The sequence below is a fragment of the Phyllobates terribilis genome, unplaced genomic scaffold (assembly GCF_046119375.1).
Source record: "Phyllobates terribilis strain yellow unplaced genomic scaffold, ASM4611937v1 Scaffold_7__3_contigs__length_470593459, whole genome shotgun sequence".
Taxonomy (NCBI): domain Eukaryota; kingdom Metazoa; phylum Chordata; class Amphibia; order Anura; family Dendrobatidae; genus Phyllobates; species Phyllobates terribilis.
In genome coordinates this window covers 75,132,626-75,153,182 of record NW_027362767.1, presented here as the reverse complement: position 1 = coordinate 75,153,182, position 20,557 = coordinate 75,132,626, and the positions used below count along the sequence as shown (strand labels likewise).

Below are 20,557 nucleotides of genomic sequence, written 5' to 3'. Positions count from 1 at the left end.
CGGGAGCCCTGCCTGCGTTGGTTCGGGGCTCTGCCTCGGGAGCCCTGCCTGCGTTGGTTCGGGGCTCTGCCTCGGGAGCCCTGCCTGCGTTGGTTCGGGGCTCTGCCTCGGGAGCCCTGCCTGCGTTGGTTCGGGGCTCTGCCCCGGGAGCCCTGCCTGCGTTGGTTCGGGGCTCTGCCCCGGGAGCCCTGCCTGCGTTGGTTCGGGGCTCTGCCCCGGGAGCCCTGCCTGCGTTGGTTCGGGGCTCTGCCCCGGGAGCCCTGCCTGCGTTGGTTCGGGGCTCTGCCTCGGGAGCCCTGCCTGCGTTGGTTCGGGGCTCTGCCTCGGGAGCCCTGCCTGCGTTGGTTCGGGGCTCTGCCCCGGGAGCCCTGCCTGCGTTGGTTCGGGGCTCTGCCCCGGGAGCCCTGCCTGCGTTGGTTCGGGGCTCTGCCCCGGGAGCCCTGCCTGCGTTGGTTCGGGGCTCTGCCTCGGGAGCCCTGCCTGCGTTGGTTCGGGGCTCTGCCTCGGGAGCCCTGCCTGCGTTGGTTCGGGGCTCTGCCTCGGGAGCCCTGCCTGCGTTGGTTCGGGGCTCTGCCTCGGGAGCCCTGCCTGCGTTGGTTCGGGGCTCTGCCTCGGGAGCCCTGCCTGCGTTGGTTCGGGGCTCTGCCCCGGGAGCCCTGCCTAATTTTTGTGAAGAACTTTGCACCTGACGGTCTCTGAGCACACGCTGCGCTCGAGTAGGTGCTGAGAAGTAATACAGCCTGAATACGCAGGAATTATCCTTCCACACTGATCCAATAAACTAGACCGCCATGTGTTGCTGGCCACACTCGCTGGCGTTTACTCCAAACAGTGATAAAATGAGTCAGAAATAACCTGCCAATGTGGGAGGAAACAAAAGTGCAAAAGGAAATCCACATTCACACTGCAGCCAGATGGTACCATGGTCAGAATGAACCCCCGCCCCCCTGCAAGACGATGGTTGTGCCAGCCACTGTGCCACCCTGCTGCTCATATCAGGCCGTAGTATAATGCTGTAACCAGGAATTTGCTGTTGTCAAGTCTTGACATTCCCACATGTAGAAGTGATCTCCACAGCCCATGCCACTACAGATGCTGTATAACTCTCAGCATGCAATGGGAGTTTACCCGCTGAGAGTTGTAGTCTCACAGCAGTTAGAGAGCCAAAGTATAAAGACCCCTAACTTTATATAACATGTGGTCGCAAATGTAACAACACTGATAATACGATGGGCAGCACAGTGACTCAGTGGTTAGCACAGTTACTTTGCAGCGCTGGGGTCCTGGGTTCGAATCCAACCAAGGACAACATCTGCAAGGAGTTTGTATGTTCATCTTAGGCATGCATTTCCAGGAAGAATAACAGAGGAATGTCACGATGCAGTATGTGTTCAGGCATTGATATTTTAGAGTAAATGCAATCCTTTACTGTAACGGATGTTATAGAGAGGACTGGCTTATCGCCTCTCACTTCCACAGCGGACGTTATGACCTGCACACACCTGCGGAGACCTGTGCATGGTCAGCCAGTATTGTTCGTGGATCCTCTTCATTAGCACAGGACAAGTGCACGATGCCGCGTTCGACACCAGACAACCCCTTTAAATGCAGTTTTTTGTAACCCCTGCCGGTCCTTAAGTGCTGCCTCTGAGAGAGTCGTTGGACACAGCGGCTCGGGACATGAGGCAGAAGCGCGTCGTGTTTTGTTTCTGCCACTGTCCAGGATCTGTACTTGAACATTTTGTTCCCGCTGTCTCGGCTGCTATATAAGGAATGTGATCTGAACGCTCGCACATGTGAAATCCGCCCAAAACATCTGCGGAGAATGTGAGGAAGTCCCGACCGCCCCCTTGGAGATGGGACCTGCATTACATTTCTGAGGTCGCAAGAAGCTTATGCATAATTGAGTTTATTGGAAAGTCTGATTCATTTGCCAGGAACAAAAAAAAAAAAATCTATATTTTCCTCATCCAATATTAATGGCGCTATATGTCTGGCGCATCTTTTGTCTCGATCATGCGGTGTTTTACAGCTGCTCTGTATTGTCTGCTGATCGGCACCTATTGTTCATGGCTGTAAGGTTAATTCCTGGGAATTAGGATGTCACGTGGTGCGTTTATAGGTCCGTGTCAATAAACATATTAAATTCGGATCTTAACATTCACCCATTTCCTTGCTGATCGCTGGGACTCCGTGTAATCCCAAGAAAGGGGCGATGGCACCTGGGAACCAGGCTCTCCAGTGCGCCATCTTGAATGGGCTGGAGGGGCTCGATTTCCGCCCCTTTCGTTATAGCAGAGCACTATACTCTGCTTTCTCCAGCAATCCCGCAAATTGTGAACGGAGCAGATCCCGAACATGCGCACCTCTGATCTATTCTAGGGATCGCTGGTGGTGCGACCATTGTGACCCCCAGCAAGTTATTTCTACCCAAACTTACTATTTGGAAATTACTCTTTAGACTAGGACTTTTTTGCGTTTTGCACGATATTGCACCCAACGATTCCTCTGTGGCATTGCATCGTGACCCAAAGAGTCGCAAGTGTTTCCAAAAGTGTTTTGAGAGTTGCCCACGACTCACTGGCCATAGACTTCAGTGCAAGTCACATTTGTTAACAGCAAAATTGCAACTCAAAAATAGTCACATGACAGCAAGTTGCACAATTTTTTTTTGGTCGCGCGACATCCCAGCCTTAAACTTACCTACTTTGAGAAGACGGGGATGAGGACCAGCATTTAGGTCCTTTGTTTCCTACCGATCTTGGGCAAAATGCTGAATTTATTGGGACTGTCCGAGCTTTCCAGGCAGGAGCTTTAGGGAACAAGTGCTCTAGAGGGCTTCTTGCACGACGATTTAGGAATAGACACTTCTGTTATGTGCACTTGGGTTGGGAGTACAGACTATTTGCTATAATAATGTATGGGGTGAAACGTGTAGCAGATGAGTCCTGAGTGGATGGACCTTCCCCCGGTACACTCGCACGTGACAGAAGAAATCTGCCGCGGAATCTTCTGATTTTTCGATATTTGACCTTCCGCACATTCTTTATCCACATTTGTTGACATCTCCTAACCTTTGCATGTACCGCGACACGCTGAGGATTTTCCACCCGCAAGTTGAGATAAAAAAAAAAATCTATGAAGATCCATCACAGGAGAAGTGTTTATTTTGGACCACAACTTGTACCTGAGCAGTAAATGAAATCCAGGGACCTCGTGTGCTTGAGGTTAAAGGCCGTTTCCCTATGTCATTCTTGCAGAGCGTTTAGTCTTTGGTCAGACTATGCAGAGCTCCTAAAGAAGCGGCTCATGGCGAGTGATGTGACGGGGGTATAGCAAAAGTCTGGAGGCTGATGGGAGTAATACATAAGTTCATATGCCCCATAGATTTCATGACCCCAGTGGGTTTCCTTTAACATCAATGGTTAAAATTGAAAAGTGTTTGTATAAATAGGTTTACAATTTTACTTCTAATTGAAATCCTCTCTCGGAGTTAATTATTTTGTATAGGTTACCGGCCACTATGCAGTCTCTGTGGTGTCCTAGGCAATGAGTGCAGCGCTTACAATCGCTGCCCTGAGCAATGGACCCGGCCACCTTCAGTCCCCTCTCTGGTGCTGCAGAGACAAAGCCATCTCTGTGGAGTGATGCAATCATGCCGCTGTCCTCACCTGTCATTCATCAGGAATGCACCGCCCCCGGCCAGAGGAAGCTCCGAGGCAGAGGAGCAGTGCACTCCTGAAGACTGATGAAGAACCCTTTAATTGCTTTTTCTCTCAATGTATTAGGGTTTTTCCAAGACTTAAGGCCCCTGTACTCCTAAGATAAGTCATCCGATCCTGCAGACTAATGTGTATAGGGCCCTCCTAGCTGTCTCCCAATAGATTGTCGGGGACATAAGGATCAGGTGGCTGGAGTTCAACCACCCGATCCTCTTGTTTGGCGGGGAGATAAGCTGCCACCGGAGAAATCTGTTAGCGGCTCTCTCATAGAGGACACCGGAGGAGCGCTCTGCAGCGACGAGCGTTCCCGTGTATGTTGGAGTCGGGGAGTTGGCTATTGGCTGAACCCTTATTTGTCTGACAGCTATCTAATATGTATGGCCAGCCTTGGGGTTGCCATATACCCTCAATAACTTATTTGGATAATTGCTTTGATCGGTGAGGGCCCAACCCCAGAAACCCTTTAGATCAGGAGAATAAAGGGGCAAAGGTGCCATGTCCTCATGGTCCACACAGATTGTGTCTGAATCGCATAGATTTGCCCGAGCAGTGGTACTCGGCCCAGACACGTTGTAATATACGGGCCTGTGTGACGCAATGAAGGGGACGAAGAGCTATGTGAAGTGACGTATCCCCTCGTTCGGGCTCCATATTTACCTAGGAACTTGGATTGAATTTTACTGTTCACCAATCATCCCTGGAAAGAGTCCTGGTAAAATCTCATTAGCCTTCTTATTGTCTGGAAAATGAGGCGATGACAGCGAGAGACATGCGACGAGATTAATTGGGCTTTGATTTTAATTTACAGAAGATGACTAAACAATTAGGCAGAACTGTGAACTGAAGATGAATGTTTCTGGTCATCCAAGTAGAAGCCATAAAGCTTCTTATACGATTCATGTCGCCGTTCTTCCTGGAGAGAGATGATGATATAAAGTAGTGGCTGGATTTTCTATTAGTAATCCCATTACAGAACACTAGTCAGCTCCTCTCCTGCCTAAAGTGGCTGATAAAAGGGAACAATAGACCGAATTCATGTGCGTTGGAAAGTCCTTCATAGCTTTTACTTAAATCTCTTAGCCATCATCAGAAAATGCCCCATTTATTAATCAGGTTTTTGTGTTAAATGTATTTATAATTTTTATCGAATTTTTTTTCCCTATATCACAATCTGCATTAAAATAAAAATGAGAAATAAATGTTACAAATTTCTCACTGACCGCTGGGGCTTTTTTCGATTTTAACTTTGTTTTAGGAAATGCACATGCACATTAGCAGCAATAGACGTGTACATGCTCATTAGCTGCTTTAATACAAAAAATCATGTCTTTGCCAAAGTCATTGATCAGGGAAATGAAGGAGGTGAGCTGTGACATCGCCTATTGTGTTTTTTGGGTCCTGTTCTACCAGCTGTGTATAAAGGGGTTACCGGTCATTATAATCCTGCCTGTGATAAGGAGCCTGCTGAAAACTCTTCCTTAAAGAACAGGAAGTCAGTCTAAAAAAGCCCAGTGGTCGGTGTGAAAAATGCAAGATTTCTACTTTTTTTTTTTTTTAAATTAAGATCACATGAAAACGAAACAAAAATATTGGATTAAAAACCTGATTTAAATATTAGGACACTTCTGATGATGGCTTTCCTTGACAGGACTGTTCTGGTGTCTATTATCTCTGCACTGGATAGCGCCCTGCAGGGCGGAGAGGAATAGAGTGGCTGATCGTACCACACAATCCGGAGAGATCTCACTGACCAAAAAATGGCCTGACAAGGCTATCTGGTATCTACAGACCTAGTATGGAGTAGCGGGGCACAAAAACTGTAAGAAGATAGTCACTTGTTCTCCCCTGGCTGCAAGACTGTGAAGATGAAGGGAGCGGACGAGCGCGCATGCGCCGGGCACTGACGCCGATGGCCGCGTGCAGTGCTCGGCTATCTTGGTTACTTCCATGCCATAGACTTTACGTTTGATCAGTACGGCACATGCACAACCGGTTGTTCCAGGCAATGACTTATAGCCACAGTGTTGTGGTGGGACACCACAACAATATTGACTTTTCTAGACTGGAAATACCCTTTAAGATTGCTTTTGTATGGCTAAAATCATTGGACTGTAGGCTGGGTGTCCCTTTAACACCCGATAGAGCCTCTATTTAGTTTCCTGGCGACCCTGCACACATTGTAGGGTGTGCACTGACGTCTTACATAAAGCAGATCTGTGCTGCCATGTCAGCCGCTCGTGGTTTCCGCGACTCGTCCTGTAGTTCTTCTAAACAATCTCGCATTGTTACGTGGTTCTCGGCCAAGGCGAGGAACATGAGGAGGAGTTCTCCCAACTGCCTGCATAACTTGTAGAGCTCCGCCGAATCCCCAGAACACGCACACCCTGTTCTTAACCTTTCTTAGACCCCAAGACTTTCCTCTAAGCCTCTCCGGCTTTACATAATACGCTGTGAAAGGTGTGTTCTTCTGTAGGTATTACTATCAAAGGAGATTATGGCTGAGCTCTATGTAAGGGATCCTACTGCCTTGATCACACATAACCTTGAATGCCTCGGGTCCTGGGGCTCAAAGTGAAGGGATAATTCAGTGTAACATGAAGTCATAATTCTCTTTGCTCCTCTGGTCCAGATAACTCGAGATTTTTGGAATCTAGTTTTGCAGCTGTGGTAGGATCTATCATCATTGGATCCAGTATCCAACATTACGCTGCATTTTCTTAAATTTTATATAAAATAAATTGCTACTTAAAGGCCTCCAAACTAGAACAAGCTGCACGTTCATCTCATGTGTACCAGGCTCTGCAAGTTAGCCAAACCTGCCAACTTTATGTACGGGGGTCTCCCGACTCTCCCGTCACATATGATGTCGGGACAGAGAAGCATCTTGCAGTTAAAATTTAATTGCCCGAATGTTTGGCAGCGGCTTCGAAAGGTCTCGTGTACGGTGGAGGTCAGGAGAGAGTGGCCCACTGCAGTCTTGTATGGCCAGCCTTAACTAGACCGCTTCCTGGTCTGGCAACCTACCATCTACCATGCTTGGGCCCGGGTCTTAGGAGCCTACAGCACTGACTCCGGCACAGAAGACCACCACCTAGAAAGGAGACGTAAAGGAGTATTCTGCTCAACACAAATCATGAATTCATATTGCACATGTTCACATTTTGGTGAAGATCTGATAATATCTAAAATGCATGGGAGCCCAATAACCTGACAAATCTGCCCTATTTTACAGCCTACGGTCATTGCTAAAGCTCTGCTGGATACAGCGGTGGCCCATTCACAATGGCCGGTAACTGGAACATGAGCATTTCTAGGAGCGCTTGTTTTTTCGATTTTAAACAGTCGCCCAACAAGCAATCAAAACTCTCTTTAGGTGGGTGAAATTAATTTTAAGTTTGCTTAAGTAATCATTGCTCTCGGCAGCTCATCGTCCTGTATAAACAGGTGATGTGCTGCCGAGAACATGACTCTCCATGTGCACAGAACGATCATACGGCCGATCAGTCCAAGCAGGTGATTACACAACCGTTAATGTGCTCACATGTAAGCCGATCACCTCTTTTAGGCCATGTTCCATGTGCAGTAATAATCCATTAGAACAGATCCAGTAGCAATCAATTGACAAAAAGTTGTGCAGACGCTGCTTTTTTGTCTGACTAAACAAAAAAAAAACTGATTTCAACTGGATCTGTTTTTTTTTTAACATTGAAATCTATGGAAAACGGATGCGATAAATAGCCATCTGTGTTTCTTCCATTTGAAACTGATCCAATAAGGAAAAAAGGATCCTTTCGAAATGAAAGAAAAACGGATGGCTATTAAACGCTGAGGCATGGCTAGTTAACAACTTCAATGTTAGAAAAAACGGATCCAGTTGAAATCTTTTTGTCCAGCTAAAAAAAAGTTGTCTGCATAAGTGATTGCTACTGGATCCATTGTAATGGATGATTACTGCACATGTGAACACGGCCTTAGTTGTGTAAGCCACAGTCCTGTGATGTGGTAATCAGCTGCTGCTCTTTCCCATTCGGACGGTTTGGTCATGTGGGATTGCAGTACGTGAAAAGTAGCAAAAAAAAAACCTAAGGAAGTTGACAAAACCAAAGCACAGACTGCTTATCTGGCACAATGTGATTTTCAGTAGAATTTTTTTTACTTACTGCAAAGTATTTGCTCATTGTTTTTAGTCTAGGTTTTGTATGTCAGCCTGAAGAAGGTATTTCAGTACTGAAACGCGTTGTCTTTTTCACATTGTAAGCACTCTCCTGACATGCCTGGTTTTGATAAGATTCCATTTAAGGGGAGAAATTATTTATCAGCAGGTTTTTGCTATCCCATCTGAGAGCAGCATGATGTAGGGATAGAGACCCTGAATCCAGCGATATGTTACTTACGGAGCTGCTTGCTGCAGTTTTGATACAATCGCAGTTTAATCCGCCGCAGATCTATCAGTTCTCTGAATGCTGAACTGTGTATAACCCCGCCCACACCACTGATTGGCTGCTTTCTGCTTATGCACAGTGTACACGGGAAGCTGCCAATGTAGCCTATGAATATGGAGGACTACATGGCAGCAGGTGTACTAATCTTCTAGTGATGATCTCCATCTGATAAGTGATTTTCTCAAAACTACAGCATGTAGCCCAGTAAGTGACACATAACTGGAATTGTGGTCTTTAGTCTCTACATTATGCTGCTCTCAAATTAGGTGGCAAAAACCTGGTGACAGGTTTTAATATAATTCTGGAGAATTTTTTCTTGTACCTCTCCCTTGTCTCATTCCTCGGTTGTTCATCCTGGAAATTTTTAAATAAATTGACTACTTCTTAAATGGGGTTAGTCTGGCACTGTCCACGCTAATTAGACCGTGTGCAGCTGTGCTGGGACATGCCCCTAAGTGGTAACACCCAGTTGTCAATTTATTTAAAAATTTCTAGGAAACATAGAAACAGCATAATGCAGAGATCTCAAAATACTCCAGTATTTCATTTCGAATACAACCATTTAGTAAAATGGACACGTCTGGACCGCAGATTGTCCTTTTTAGTCTCGGGCTAAACTGCAACACGGAAGTCGCAGCGACGCATTGCAACACCGGATGTAATGATTTCTTATGGCGAACGCCACATAAGTTTACAAATGTGTTGGATTGTTTGTTGCTGGTGAAACACTTGCCATAGGCTTCAATGTAAGTCACATGTGGCTTGGCTGTTATTTACTGGAAAATGTGATCTAAAATAGTTGTGCAACAAGTTGCACAGATGGTTTTTGTCACGTGACACAGGTCGCCGCGAAGCCCTAGCCTTAACGTAACCTCTCCTTAAGCAGTTTAATCACTTTAGGGAATTGCATAAATAGTAATTCCATAATATAATGGTATTATTGCTGTAATAGCGAGAGGCTTTAATTGAATTCTGCAGACCCATTGGATGTTGTGGCCTTACTTTCTGCATGATAAGGTCAATTACCCTGACAGCCGTTGTAGTGATGGTCATATTGCTTGTCACTCAGCTTCCCCAGAAGCTAAGAAAGACGAGGCCAATAAGAATGGCTGACGACTTGTAACCAAGACCCATCCTTGTGTCATCTGTAGACTGTCGATTCTTCGCAGCGATGGCTTTACCGCTTCCTCTATAAAAAGTTCTCCACATTCTTGCTCCTTCCCTTTTGTGCTTTTATCAATTACCGTCTGTACTTCACGGTGTGACCACTAAATGAAGGGCTGTCTGTGGGAAGCTCTGCTTAGCTTAGGACCAATAAAAAAGGCTCCGCACCTCTCTAAATACGGAGGGTTAACCTTCCCCCAGCTTTAATCTCTGTCTGGGATACAATGGATGTGTGTATACTGTACATTATATGTGTTAAACGGGGCTGTGTGGACCTTTTTATCTTGCTTGCATGCTGGGGGTATACACCCCCTCAAAAAATGCAGGGGATTGCTGTGAAAGAATAGGCCCTAAAAATTGTGCATCTTCATTCCCCGCAGTGTAGGCATGATTATTTCTACAAAATTATAGGTGTAGACAGTATCATCCTGACCTTCACGCCTTTCCCTTTAAGTTGATTCTCACAAAGGATGATGATGATGCTGCAGGCCAGGGTTTAGATTGATCTAAAGGGATCAGCTATTTACAGGAATGGCCATCCCTGTTACTACATGGACCCATCAGAGGAGGAGAGGCTCTTTGTTAGCGGCAATGGCTAATAGGAGGCCCTATGATGCCCATATACCCTAATGGGGTGTATGTAAAGGGGGTTGTCCAGTTTGCAGCACTATTTTCTTGTGTGGAAAATGCATCATCCACAGTGCTGGATAATTATATCCAGCCTCTGTCATCCAGACATTCATTTTGGAGGCAGGAAGAGAGAAACCATCGGACGGACCATCACATGACTGACAGGTGGGATCACATGACTGACAGGTGGGATCACGTGACTGTCACCTGCACAGTGGAAAGAGAGCCACAAAAGTAATGCATTTAGAAAAGTGATCATTAGGAGACAAATTTTGGAAAAGAAGCCAGCAACCCCTTTAAAGAAAATGGCTATATTTTTTCCCAACCCCTCTACACTTCATGTACGTACTTTCTTCAGCGTCATCATCATTCTTATGCGCTCCATCAATGCCATGATGTTTCAGCAGCTAGAGCCAGTGCTATGTTTGTCTTTCTTTATTCTCCTAAATTAGCTAATATGCAGTCCTGGAGCCTGGACAGTCATCATTTTGTGTGATTAGAGCTGTGCTATCATCATCTGTAACTGTGATAAGAGTTTTTGTAGCTATTTGTGAAGGATTTCAATGATATGACACAGGAACTCATGATATCTGATGTGGTAAGCCCCTTCAGAGAACAGAAAGGCATTTAATTGACAAATGGACCACCATGAACACACATAATCTAAAATCCATTAATTTTTATATAGAAAAATAACAGCTAAATAAATACTGGCAGCATTATACATATTTATGGGAATAGTTAACTAATGATTAAAAAAAATCCCAGGAGTGCTACTTTAAGTAGAAAATACCATAAAAATCTGTGTGGTGCCAAGGACACGATGTATCGGGTATGCGGGGAAGGGATCTCTATACCTGTATGCTGTATGCTGTTGGTCGCCTTCTGCATGGATTAACTTGTCTAATTTTGGTACGCAGGATCTGTATATCAGGAATAAAGGAAGCAGCCCTGGTAGTTTGCAGCCTTGTGCGATCTCACACAGTCCTACAGAGGAGGTGAGACAGAATATAGAACATAAGATTCAACCCTGTTCCTTCTCTTGTCACCTATATACATATATTTATCTATAATGTGGCTGCATTTACATGTGCTGTTTATTGCTGGCGAAGCTTAGCGCTAATCCTAAGAATGGATCCATAGGTTTTCACTCGAAGTGTGTATATCGAGGTCTGAAATAATATTTTGGAAAATGCTGCCTCTGTTTTTGCCGCTCTTGAAGACCTGATATTGCATTGGCAGCTAAGGGATTTTATTTAACAACCTGTAATACTTCATTTACCCTGTGGTGGCGCAATGGGGAAATGGAACATTTGATGCAAAATTCACCTAAAGATTAAGGCCGGGGCTACCTGGCGACTTTGGCTGCGACCAAGATTCGCTCGGTGCCGCTGCTACATCACAGCGCGATACAAGTGAGTGGAGCACTGTGACCACAACAAGCAAGTCGGCAACCTGGTCCTTTTTTCTTACGACTTGCTTGTTATGGTAGTGTAGCTGTCACAATGCAACGTCGTTCACTTGTATTGCGCTGCGATGTAAAGTGCATTGGGTCGTGTGACATCTGTCATTGCTTTAAAGCTGATCAATGTGGGCCCTAGCCACAGGACTCTCCATAATCACTTTAAAGGGAATCGGTCAGCAGGTTTTTGCTGTGTAGTTTGAGAGCAGCATGAGATAGGGGCAGAGACCCTGATTCCAGCGATGTTACTGTTACAATAAAATCAGTATTTGAGCAGGAGATTATCACTGCAGGACTAGGTGTCTCGTGCCATCTAGTCCTGCTCTGTATAACCCCGCCCACACCACTGATTGGCAGCTTCTTATGTGCACTGTGTGTAGGCAGAAACCTTCCAATCAATGGTGTGTGGCCGGGGTCACGGCCCTGCCCACTCTTGCGGAGCTGGGAGAGCATGAAGATGCCAAAATTTGCAAAATTTGGGTACTACTCCCGAGTTGTGCCTAAATTTTGCAACTTTTCAAAGCTTTTACGCCACAATTCTGGCATGAAAGCTTTGATGAATTGGGGCCAGTGTCACCCCTTAAAGGGAAAATAAGGATTTTTTTTTATTATTATTATTTTAATGTTTTTTTTCTCAACCCGTGAAGCTTTGTTTTCTCTCATCTAGATGAGCGCTGTAATCGATGTCTCCATCGTCGTGCATTAATTAATCCCCATTGTGGGTTAGAGCGGATCCTACATAATTGATGAAGGATTCGGTTACAGGGAATCGTTTAGCCATAAATATTATTTACAAAGCCTGCGTTATCTCTTGCAGACGTTTCATTTGGTTAATTTCATCTACTTTTGTCTATTGGGCGGCTGCCGCTAATGTGTTAACGTTACTAATCTACAACATAGCGCTGTTATAGGGAGAGTTGTGCAGGCAGCGGCACTCCGGCTCTACATTCACTTACCGGATGTTATATGTAATTATTGGGAGCATTCGATTCAATTGTGTTTTCCTCTCGCTCAGAATAATCAGACCGGATTTGGAGCAAATTGAACTTGTGCTGATCAGGGATCAATGGTTAATATGTTGAGTCCAGCAAGCCTCATCAGTGGTCCATGGCTGCCAGAGCAGAGCCTTCTAGATAGTAGGCCCCACGTGAGGTCCCGTGTGCTGCACCATGGTGTCACACCGGCCTTCTAATCTGAAGAGGCCCAAGGACTGGCGATAGGCAGGAGGATGAGGCTCTCAGGGCTGTGGTCGGGCGGCCATGGACTACCTACCAAAGTCTTTTTGACCCGGTCTAATTAACAAAATTGAATTTTGTGTTACTTTTCTGTGGAACAGCAGTGAGGGACAAGTGGCTAGGAATTAGAATTGTGACCTAGGGGTATAGTGTTTTGTTTTTTTTTCCATTGTGGAGGTTGGGAGTTGTTGTTATGGACCTGGATACAAAGCATTCCTAGAAACACACCCGAGATTGGGATTTAGGAAGGGATTAGGGTGGGATAAGGTTACAAGATGATGCTGATTGATACAAATAGAACGATCACTGTATAAGGGGAGTTTCACACATCGAACACTTATGGTCTGAGGACGGACTAACACTTATGGTCTGAGGACGGACTGAGACTTCCGGACTTGCCCCTGGTCCTCTGACCTGATCTGAAGAGGATATTCCTGTCTCCAAGATCCTATCCCAATATATAGTAGGTGTAATAATATTAGCAAATACCTCCAATTGGAAATGTAGTATAGTTTTTCTGATTCGCTATGTCTCTTTCCTCATGTGCAGGCATTGCAGGACCTTAGGTAGCCATGGTTACGACCACTGAGATAGTGATAGCCAGTTGCTAGTGGTCGGTACCATGGCTACCTAAGGTCCTGCAATGCCTGCACATGAGGAAAGAGACATAGCGAATCAGAAAAACTATACTACATTTCTAATTAGCGGTATTTGCTAATATTATTATTATACCTACTATATATAGGATCTTGGAGATGGGAATACCCCTTTAAGTCTCATAGGCATAAATGGTCAGGGGATGCATACTTGTCTGTACTTGGCCCTTGAATGTGTGAAACTGCCCTAATTCTGGACCACTGGATTCTAGATTAAAACATCACTCCAGGGTTTTGTTTTTATTTCACCGCTGGAGTGGAGCTTCAAATCTAAGTCTCCTGTCTGATACTCACCTTCCAACATCTTCATCTGTTATCACCGCCGCTTCGTCTCCTGCAGTTTGTGACCTGCCGGCTGCTCCAGTGTTTCGTGAAGTGCGCCGGAGGTCACAGCTCAATACAAGTCTGAGAGCCTCTTTCTGGCTCTGTATTAAAAGCGTGTGACGTAACTTCTGACTTCCGGCCATTTGGAAGCTGCGCTCACAAGATGGCACCGCAGGACCAGAGCAGCACCGGAGTGGCCGGAAGTCAGATGCTGCATCACACGCTGTCAATACAAGTGTGAGAGCCGGAACGAGGCCAGAAGGAGGCTCTCATAGACTTGTATTGAGCGGTGACCTCTGGCGCGCTCCATGGAACACTGGAGAAGCCGGCAGGTCACAAACTGCAGGAGATGGAGCGGCGGCGAAAACAGATGAAGACGTCTGAAGGGGAGTATAAGCCAGGGACCCTAGATTTAAAGCGCTACTGGAGTGGTGCTTTAAATAATGTAATCATATTGGCTTGATGACTGCTGGCCGCCATGTTACTGGAGCAGTTAACAGCTGGAGGGCCACATCTTCTTTTGATTGGTAATCCCCTGTGATGACTACTAATCAGAAGAGGTTGGGCAGGTACAACGAGGCTCACAGGGCCCTGGCCCGGCTGCCACCAGTTTTGATGTCTCTGCTGGATCTGGGTCTTGTGAATCATTTTGCTCAACAGAACTCTAAGGCCTATCTTCTGAATTGTCCTGGTACCCGAAAATCAGGATCTGGTTTTTGTGCAAGCCATGGATGTTGTGTTTTTTTTTTTTTTTTTTTTATTTAATGCTGGCCATAAATGGGGTTAAAGCGCTGTTTGACGTGTTCCTCAACTGGAACCCATAACGCAGTAGAAGCCATTGTGTCCTTTTTGCCTTCATCTGGCCGGTATATATCGATATTCTCCTTTTTCTTTTTTTTTTTTTTTTTGTATGTATAAGAATCCTGAACAAATCTGTCGGACAGGTTTTTAGTATTTTTTTTTTTTTAATGGGAATTAATGACCACTATATGGTGATATGCTGATACATCAGCCTACATCGGATCACTCATTGGGGAAGACTCCTGATGTAAACCTCCAACCATGACGTGAACAGGTGGAAATCTCTGAGCGTAGTATAGAAGTCATGGCCGCTCTCAACCACTAAGGGTTAACCGTCCGTTTTCCATACTGGTTTCTAAGTTTTGTTAACTGGGAAGGAGCTGGAAAGCGAGAGCTACAATGTTTTCAGACTCCATTGATTTAGGCCAACTGAACGTTACAGGTCATTAAAAGAAAAACCTACAGGAGGCGGCAGGAAATGCGATCAGAAAACCATTACCGGTAATGTATACGATTGTCTGCACATCAGAAAGTGGTCACTGGATAAATGGAAATTTCTTGATTTGAAAAGCATCTGCTCGTTTTTTTTCCCCCCAGAAACAGCGCCGCTCTTGTCTATGGGTAGTGGCTGGTATTGCACCCCAGTCCCAATTACTCTGGACCGCCACCTGCTTTACAGTATCAATAATAATAATCTGACTGTATATTTATCCTCCTCCTCTGGTAGAAGTGTTGTGTGATAACTGTGGGAATGATGACATTTCCAGAGAACGAGCCTCATTAAGTGTCTGATCAATAAACTTGTTTTTTTTTTTTTCTGCTTTTTTCCGCTCCTGGCAGGCAATCAGCAGTAGAGGTCAACACAGCATCTCCTACACGCTGTCCAGAAACCAGACCGTGGTTGTGGAGTACACGCATGACAAGGACACTGATATGTTTCAGGTGCCGATACTATTGCCTGCTTAACGGAATTTATGTGAAGTTTGACTTTTATTTTAATTAAGGTGAAAGCAAGTTAATTCCGGAAATTCCTAAAGGGGGTATTCCCATCATTCTAAAATATCGCCTACCAGGTGGAAAGGTGATAACTTCCAGATTGATGGGAATCTCACTGCTGAGACACCCACTGATTCTGAGAATGGGCTCGAAGTGGAGTGCACACAACCGCGCCATTCATTTTATATGGGACAGCTGGAGATGAGCGCCATTACCACGGGGCAGTCCAGATCTTCTGCTCGGCTGTCACCGGCAGCCCCATAGAGAGAGAATACATTTTCTAGAGACAGAGGGGAGAGGAGGGATGTGAGGCTGCAGTTACTGAGCTTTATTTACAGGCTCTGAAAGCCTCTGCTGGCAGGGAAAGGGAATTACATGGTGCTGAAGGGTGAAGAATGTCTAATCTATGCTAAAATATTGCTGTAATGACCAGATGTAATTAGGACTTTCATCCCATGTGTCAGATATTGGTCTGATGCCTCTGCACAGTCTCAATTAATTCCAAATCCTGCAGGGAAGATATAGTATTATATAGCAGCTGTTCAGGTAGTACTGCCCCCATTGTTAGTGGCTCATAATGTTGGGGTCTCTGTGCGATATTCAGACCTCATTAATCACCGCAGAATATTTCAGACGGGAGTTTCTTTCCATGGTTGAGTCTTGTGCCCTGATCCCTCCATGGTAATTTCCAGTGGAATATATTACATGATGACCCCACGGATTCTTTGTGTTCTTCTATTATTTTATAGATTGGAAGATCAACAGAAAGCCCAATAGACTTTGTTGTTACGGACACGATATCTGGTAACCAGAACGAAGAGGCTCAGATAACACAAAGCACCATCTCCAGGTTCGCATGCAGGATCGTCTGCGACCGTAATCCACCGTACACCGCTAGAATCTTTGCAGCAGGATTCGACTCCTCTAAAAATATCTTTCTTGGTGTGAGTATTATACGGCGGCATTACGGGACCACGTCCTTGTAGTAGTACCTACGGGGGAAAGAGTCTCAAGACTTTCTTTACTTTCATTGGAGTTGCGGCAGCCGGCCGGGGGATGAGGCGGCGGCCGGCCCGTCTTATTCATTGCTGTGCGGTCTGTCCCGGGCATTTCGGCACAGGTTTTGGTGCACATAGAAGGCCTGTTCACTAGTGTGATCTTTTCTATAAGTGGCCAATCTGCCTTGGGATCACACTTGGTAATCCAGTCTCGAGCTCGCTGAGGGATTGACCCTTTCAGCACCTGCCTATCCTGCCCTCACTGAACTCCGGCTGTACAATATCTGGGATTTCCTGCCCTCTCAAATAAAACCACTCCTGACCGATTCCACATGGCAGGTAGTAAGATGCCACGGTAAGAGCAGTCCACAACATTGCCACTACCGGAACAAGATCTAGCACTATGGTGGTGTACGCGTCCTCGCTGAATCTTCCCTTCCACGACTAATCTACACGCCTAATACAAGAAATGCATCCGTTAAAAATCCCATCATCGTCATCAAATTATTAGGGAATAAATGGTTGTAAATTTGTAAATTGACCTTCTTATTCAGGCAGATGGTCAGTGCGGTTATGGCGATAATGACCACACCAGCGAGCAGGAGAGGAGCACTATGGCCGGAGCGCTGTGTACACCACGGCTCTGACAGCTGATGTGTATGGGGTTATACACACTGATTGACCAGCATTTTCTTCCTACATTAGGAGAAAGCAGCGAAGTGGAAGAATCCGGACGGTCACATGGACGGATTAACCACCAATGGTGTTCTTGTTATGCATCCGAAAGGGGGCTTCACCGATGACTCCAGACCGGGCGTGTGGCGGGAAATCTCCGTCTGTGGGGACGTCTACACTCTCCGAGAAACCAGATCGGCTCAGCAGAGAGGAAAACTGGTAAACTTTTATATTTAAGGCCTTGTATAGTTCGAATAAACCCTATTTTTCCCGTTAAATCACGCACCACTACCCCACTGATGCTCTAGCGCCCCCTGCAGGATTTACTCTTCAGTAGATAGCCTGGTAGCATAATGCTCCCGGTTAGTGCCTATATATGCATCTATCTCTATCTCACCTATAATCCGAAAAATACAATACGTAAGACACTCTCTCCCTTCCCAAATTTGTGGAAATATGGGGATGCGTTTTATAATCCAAATGTAGCTTACTGGCTGCGGTGGAGCAGGGTCAGAGGGTTGTTGCTGCAGGATGCTTCTGGTGGTGGCAGGAGTGGGGCGATGCTGCGGTTCCCAGGCTGGTGGGGGTGAATGGTGGTGCCGGAGCTCTGCTGACATTTTTTTTTGAAAGGCCGGAGCCCCCGCACTTCCAATGTAGCGGACTTCGGGAAAGTGGCCACTGGAGGTGCCGCATGCGCAGATTGAGATCTCTGGAGACAAGGTTTCAATCTCTGCATGTGCCGTCTCCGATGCCCATTTTCCCAGTCCACTTCTTTGGAAGCATTGAGAAGAGAGGACTCTGCTCACCGCCGACATCTTCTGAGCGCACAGCCACCGCAGCGTCGCCCCAGTCCGGGCACCGCAGCATCGCCCCAGTCCGGGCACCGCAGCGTCGCCCCAGTCCGGGCACCGCAGCGTCGCCCCAGTCCGGGCACCGCAGCGTCGCCCCAGTCCGGGCACCGCAGCGTCGCCCCAGTCCGGGCACCGCAGCGTCGCCCCAGTCCGGGCACCGCAGCGTCGCCCCAGTCCGGGCACCGCAGCGTCGCCCCAGTCCGGGCACCGCAGCGTCGCCCCAGTCCGGGCACCGCAGCGGGCCTCTAAAGCAGCGATGCTCCTCCGCTGCCGCCCCCTGGTAAGCTACATTGGGATTATGAGGCACACCCTCATTTTCTCCCAAATTTGGAGGTAAAAAAGTGCATCTTATAATCAGAAAAATACGGTAACTTTGGGTTAAATAATTTCATATTGATGTTTTATAGACTTGGGATTTGGAAAAGAGGCCTGATTTTTAAATCTGTCATTTTTTCTCGGGGGGGCTTGTTGAATCTGTTGCAACTGCGTTTGGAGGGGCTTAAGAGACGTTTACTCTCCCATTGGTCCCTCACAAGACCTCCAGATTGATAGACTTAAATGCCGTTGTCACCAGACATCTGCTGGACTTGTATGGTGGATGTAGGGAGGGGATTACAATATAAAAGTGATTTTTCACCCTTGTGTATCACCCACAAGCCCTGTTCTGGCCTGTCCCTGTTTTGGTCTGTACTGGGGTCCCTACTTCCTCTTCCTGACGTGGGTGCTAGGCCCGTCCCAGAGGACCTGATTGATTAAATGCACATTTTAGGGCATTTTCAGGGTGTTGAAAAGGACCAGGAGGCCAAGACCGTCAGGACCTACAGGGGACTGGCGAGCATGAAACAATTATTTTTAAGCAGTATGAACTATTTCAGTTGTTATTCCCCGGACCACCCCTTTAAGAAAGGGTGGTCCAGGCACATATTGTAATTGCTTTCTTTACAAATGCACAATTTTTTGTTTTCCCCCTACTAGGTGGAAAACGAAACCAACATCCTTCAGGACGGATCCCTTATTGACTTGTGTGGAGCCACCCTCCTCTGGAGAACGGCCGATGGCTTGTATCATACGCCAACCCAAAAACACATTGAAGCCTTGAGACAGGAGATTAACGCCGCCCGGCCGCAGTGTCCGGTTGGATTAAACACTCTAGCTTTTCCAAGTATTAACCGCAAGGATGTAGTGGAGGAAAAACAGCCTTGGGCGTACCTTACCTGCGGCCATGTACACGGATATCACAACTGGGGTCATCGGAGCGACACAGAGGCCAATGAGCGGGAGTGCCCTATGTGCAGAACTGTTGGTCCATACGTGCCTCTCTGGCTTGGATGTGAAGCTGGATTTTATGTAGACGCTGGCCCTCCGACACACGCTTTTAGCCCTTGTGGACACGTCTGCTCAGAAAAATCTGCCAAATACTGGTCTCAGATCCCACTTCCTCACGGTACCCACGCCTTTCACGCTGCCTGTCCTTTCTGCGCAACACAACTGACTGGCGAAGAAAGCTGCGTTAAACTCATTTTCCAGGGCCCTATTGACTGATACTATTTATAACAGAAAAAAACAAAAACAACATTTTGTTAATAAAAAAAAATAAACAAAAACAAAAGAAAAATACTGTGAAATTTTCACCACTAATTCTAGAATCTTCCTTTTTTATAATTTTATTAAAGGGGCTCAAATAACTGACGTTTGTGTCCTCAAATTGATCAGGTGTCAAAACTTTGGCATATACACCAGCAACTCAATCATGGATATATATATTCTTTATTCTTTGATTATTTTTTTCTTTTCTTTATATATTTGTCGTCCGGTTTAATACAAACTCTTTGCTTTGCATTCTGATTTAAATATATATATATATATATAAATAAATTAAGCTATGGTAAATTGTATTTTCCCCTATGGTGAAGACGGCCATATTGCTGGTTTGGCTAAAGTTTTTGTAAATGTCTCCTTTCGATTCATTGGCAGAGCAAGGTTTTGATTTCCTGGCCAACTAGTGGACAAAATATTAAAAAAAAAAAACCACAGAAAAACTAAAGCATGTAGGTGACCTATTAATTGAAATCTTTAACATTCTGCCTGCAACCATGTTCAAGAGCAAGATGAGCTGATTAGATTGATATATAGGTTTATAGGAAAAGATTCAGTCTAACTTTGTAAAGAGTCCAGTGGGCGGTCCTCTAGCTCTCAAACATAAAGAACCGCCCACTGGACTCCTAAGATTAAAGAAGTAAATGAATAAAATACAAGTTGATATCAAGTGTTGGAAAAGATTTAGCATAACTTGTATTTTTATTACCTTGATGCGCTCTGCTTACCAGTCCAGTGGGCGTTTCTTTTGTGATTGAGAGCTATTGGTCAACGCAGAGGACCGCCCACTTGACTTTTAAGCATAGCGCAAAAAGCTTAACAAATACAAGTTCTACTGAATCTTTTCCTACAAACATATATATCAATTTGCTCAGCAGCTCCTGCTCTATAACATACTTCCTATAGCTGGGCCAAAATGTACAACGTGACAGGTTCCCTTTAAAGGAATTACTTTCAGTGTAACTAATTTTATAAAATTTTTATCATGCCAGAAGTTTTGATTGA

At 45.8% G+C, this 20,557-nt stretch overlaps 1 protein-coding gene across 2 annotated transcripts in view; it reads left to right on the top strand.

The window, feature by feature from the left end:
• Positions 1-19,645, top strand: part of PELI2 (pellino E3 ubiquitin protein ligase family member 2) — a 47,842-nt gene extending 28,197 nt beyond the window's left edge. Inside the window, exons 3-7 of one of the 2 annotated variants that reach the window (XM_073638790.1) lie at positions 10,879-10,956; positions 15,277-15,378; positions 16,182-16,376; positions 17,136-17,324; positions 18,932-19,645. In XM_073638790.1, coding sequence (XP_073494891.1) covers positions 10,879-10,956; positions 15,277-15,378; positions 16,182-16,376; positions 17,136-17,324; positions 18,932-19,498 — 1,131 coding nt within the window. In that variant the 3' untranslated portion in view covers positions 19,499-19,645. The remainder of the gene's footprint in view (positions 1-10,878; positions 10,957-15,276; positions 15,379-16,181; positions 16,377-17,135; positions 17,325-18,931) is intronic. The other variant, XM_073638791.1, reaches the window with a different exon arrangement.
• Positions 19,646-20,557: the final 912 nt, after the last annotated feature.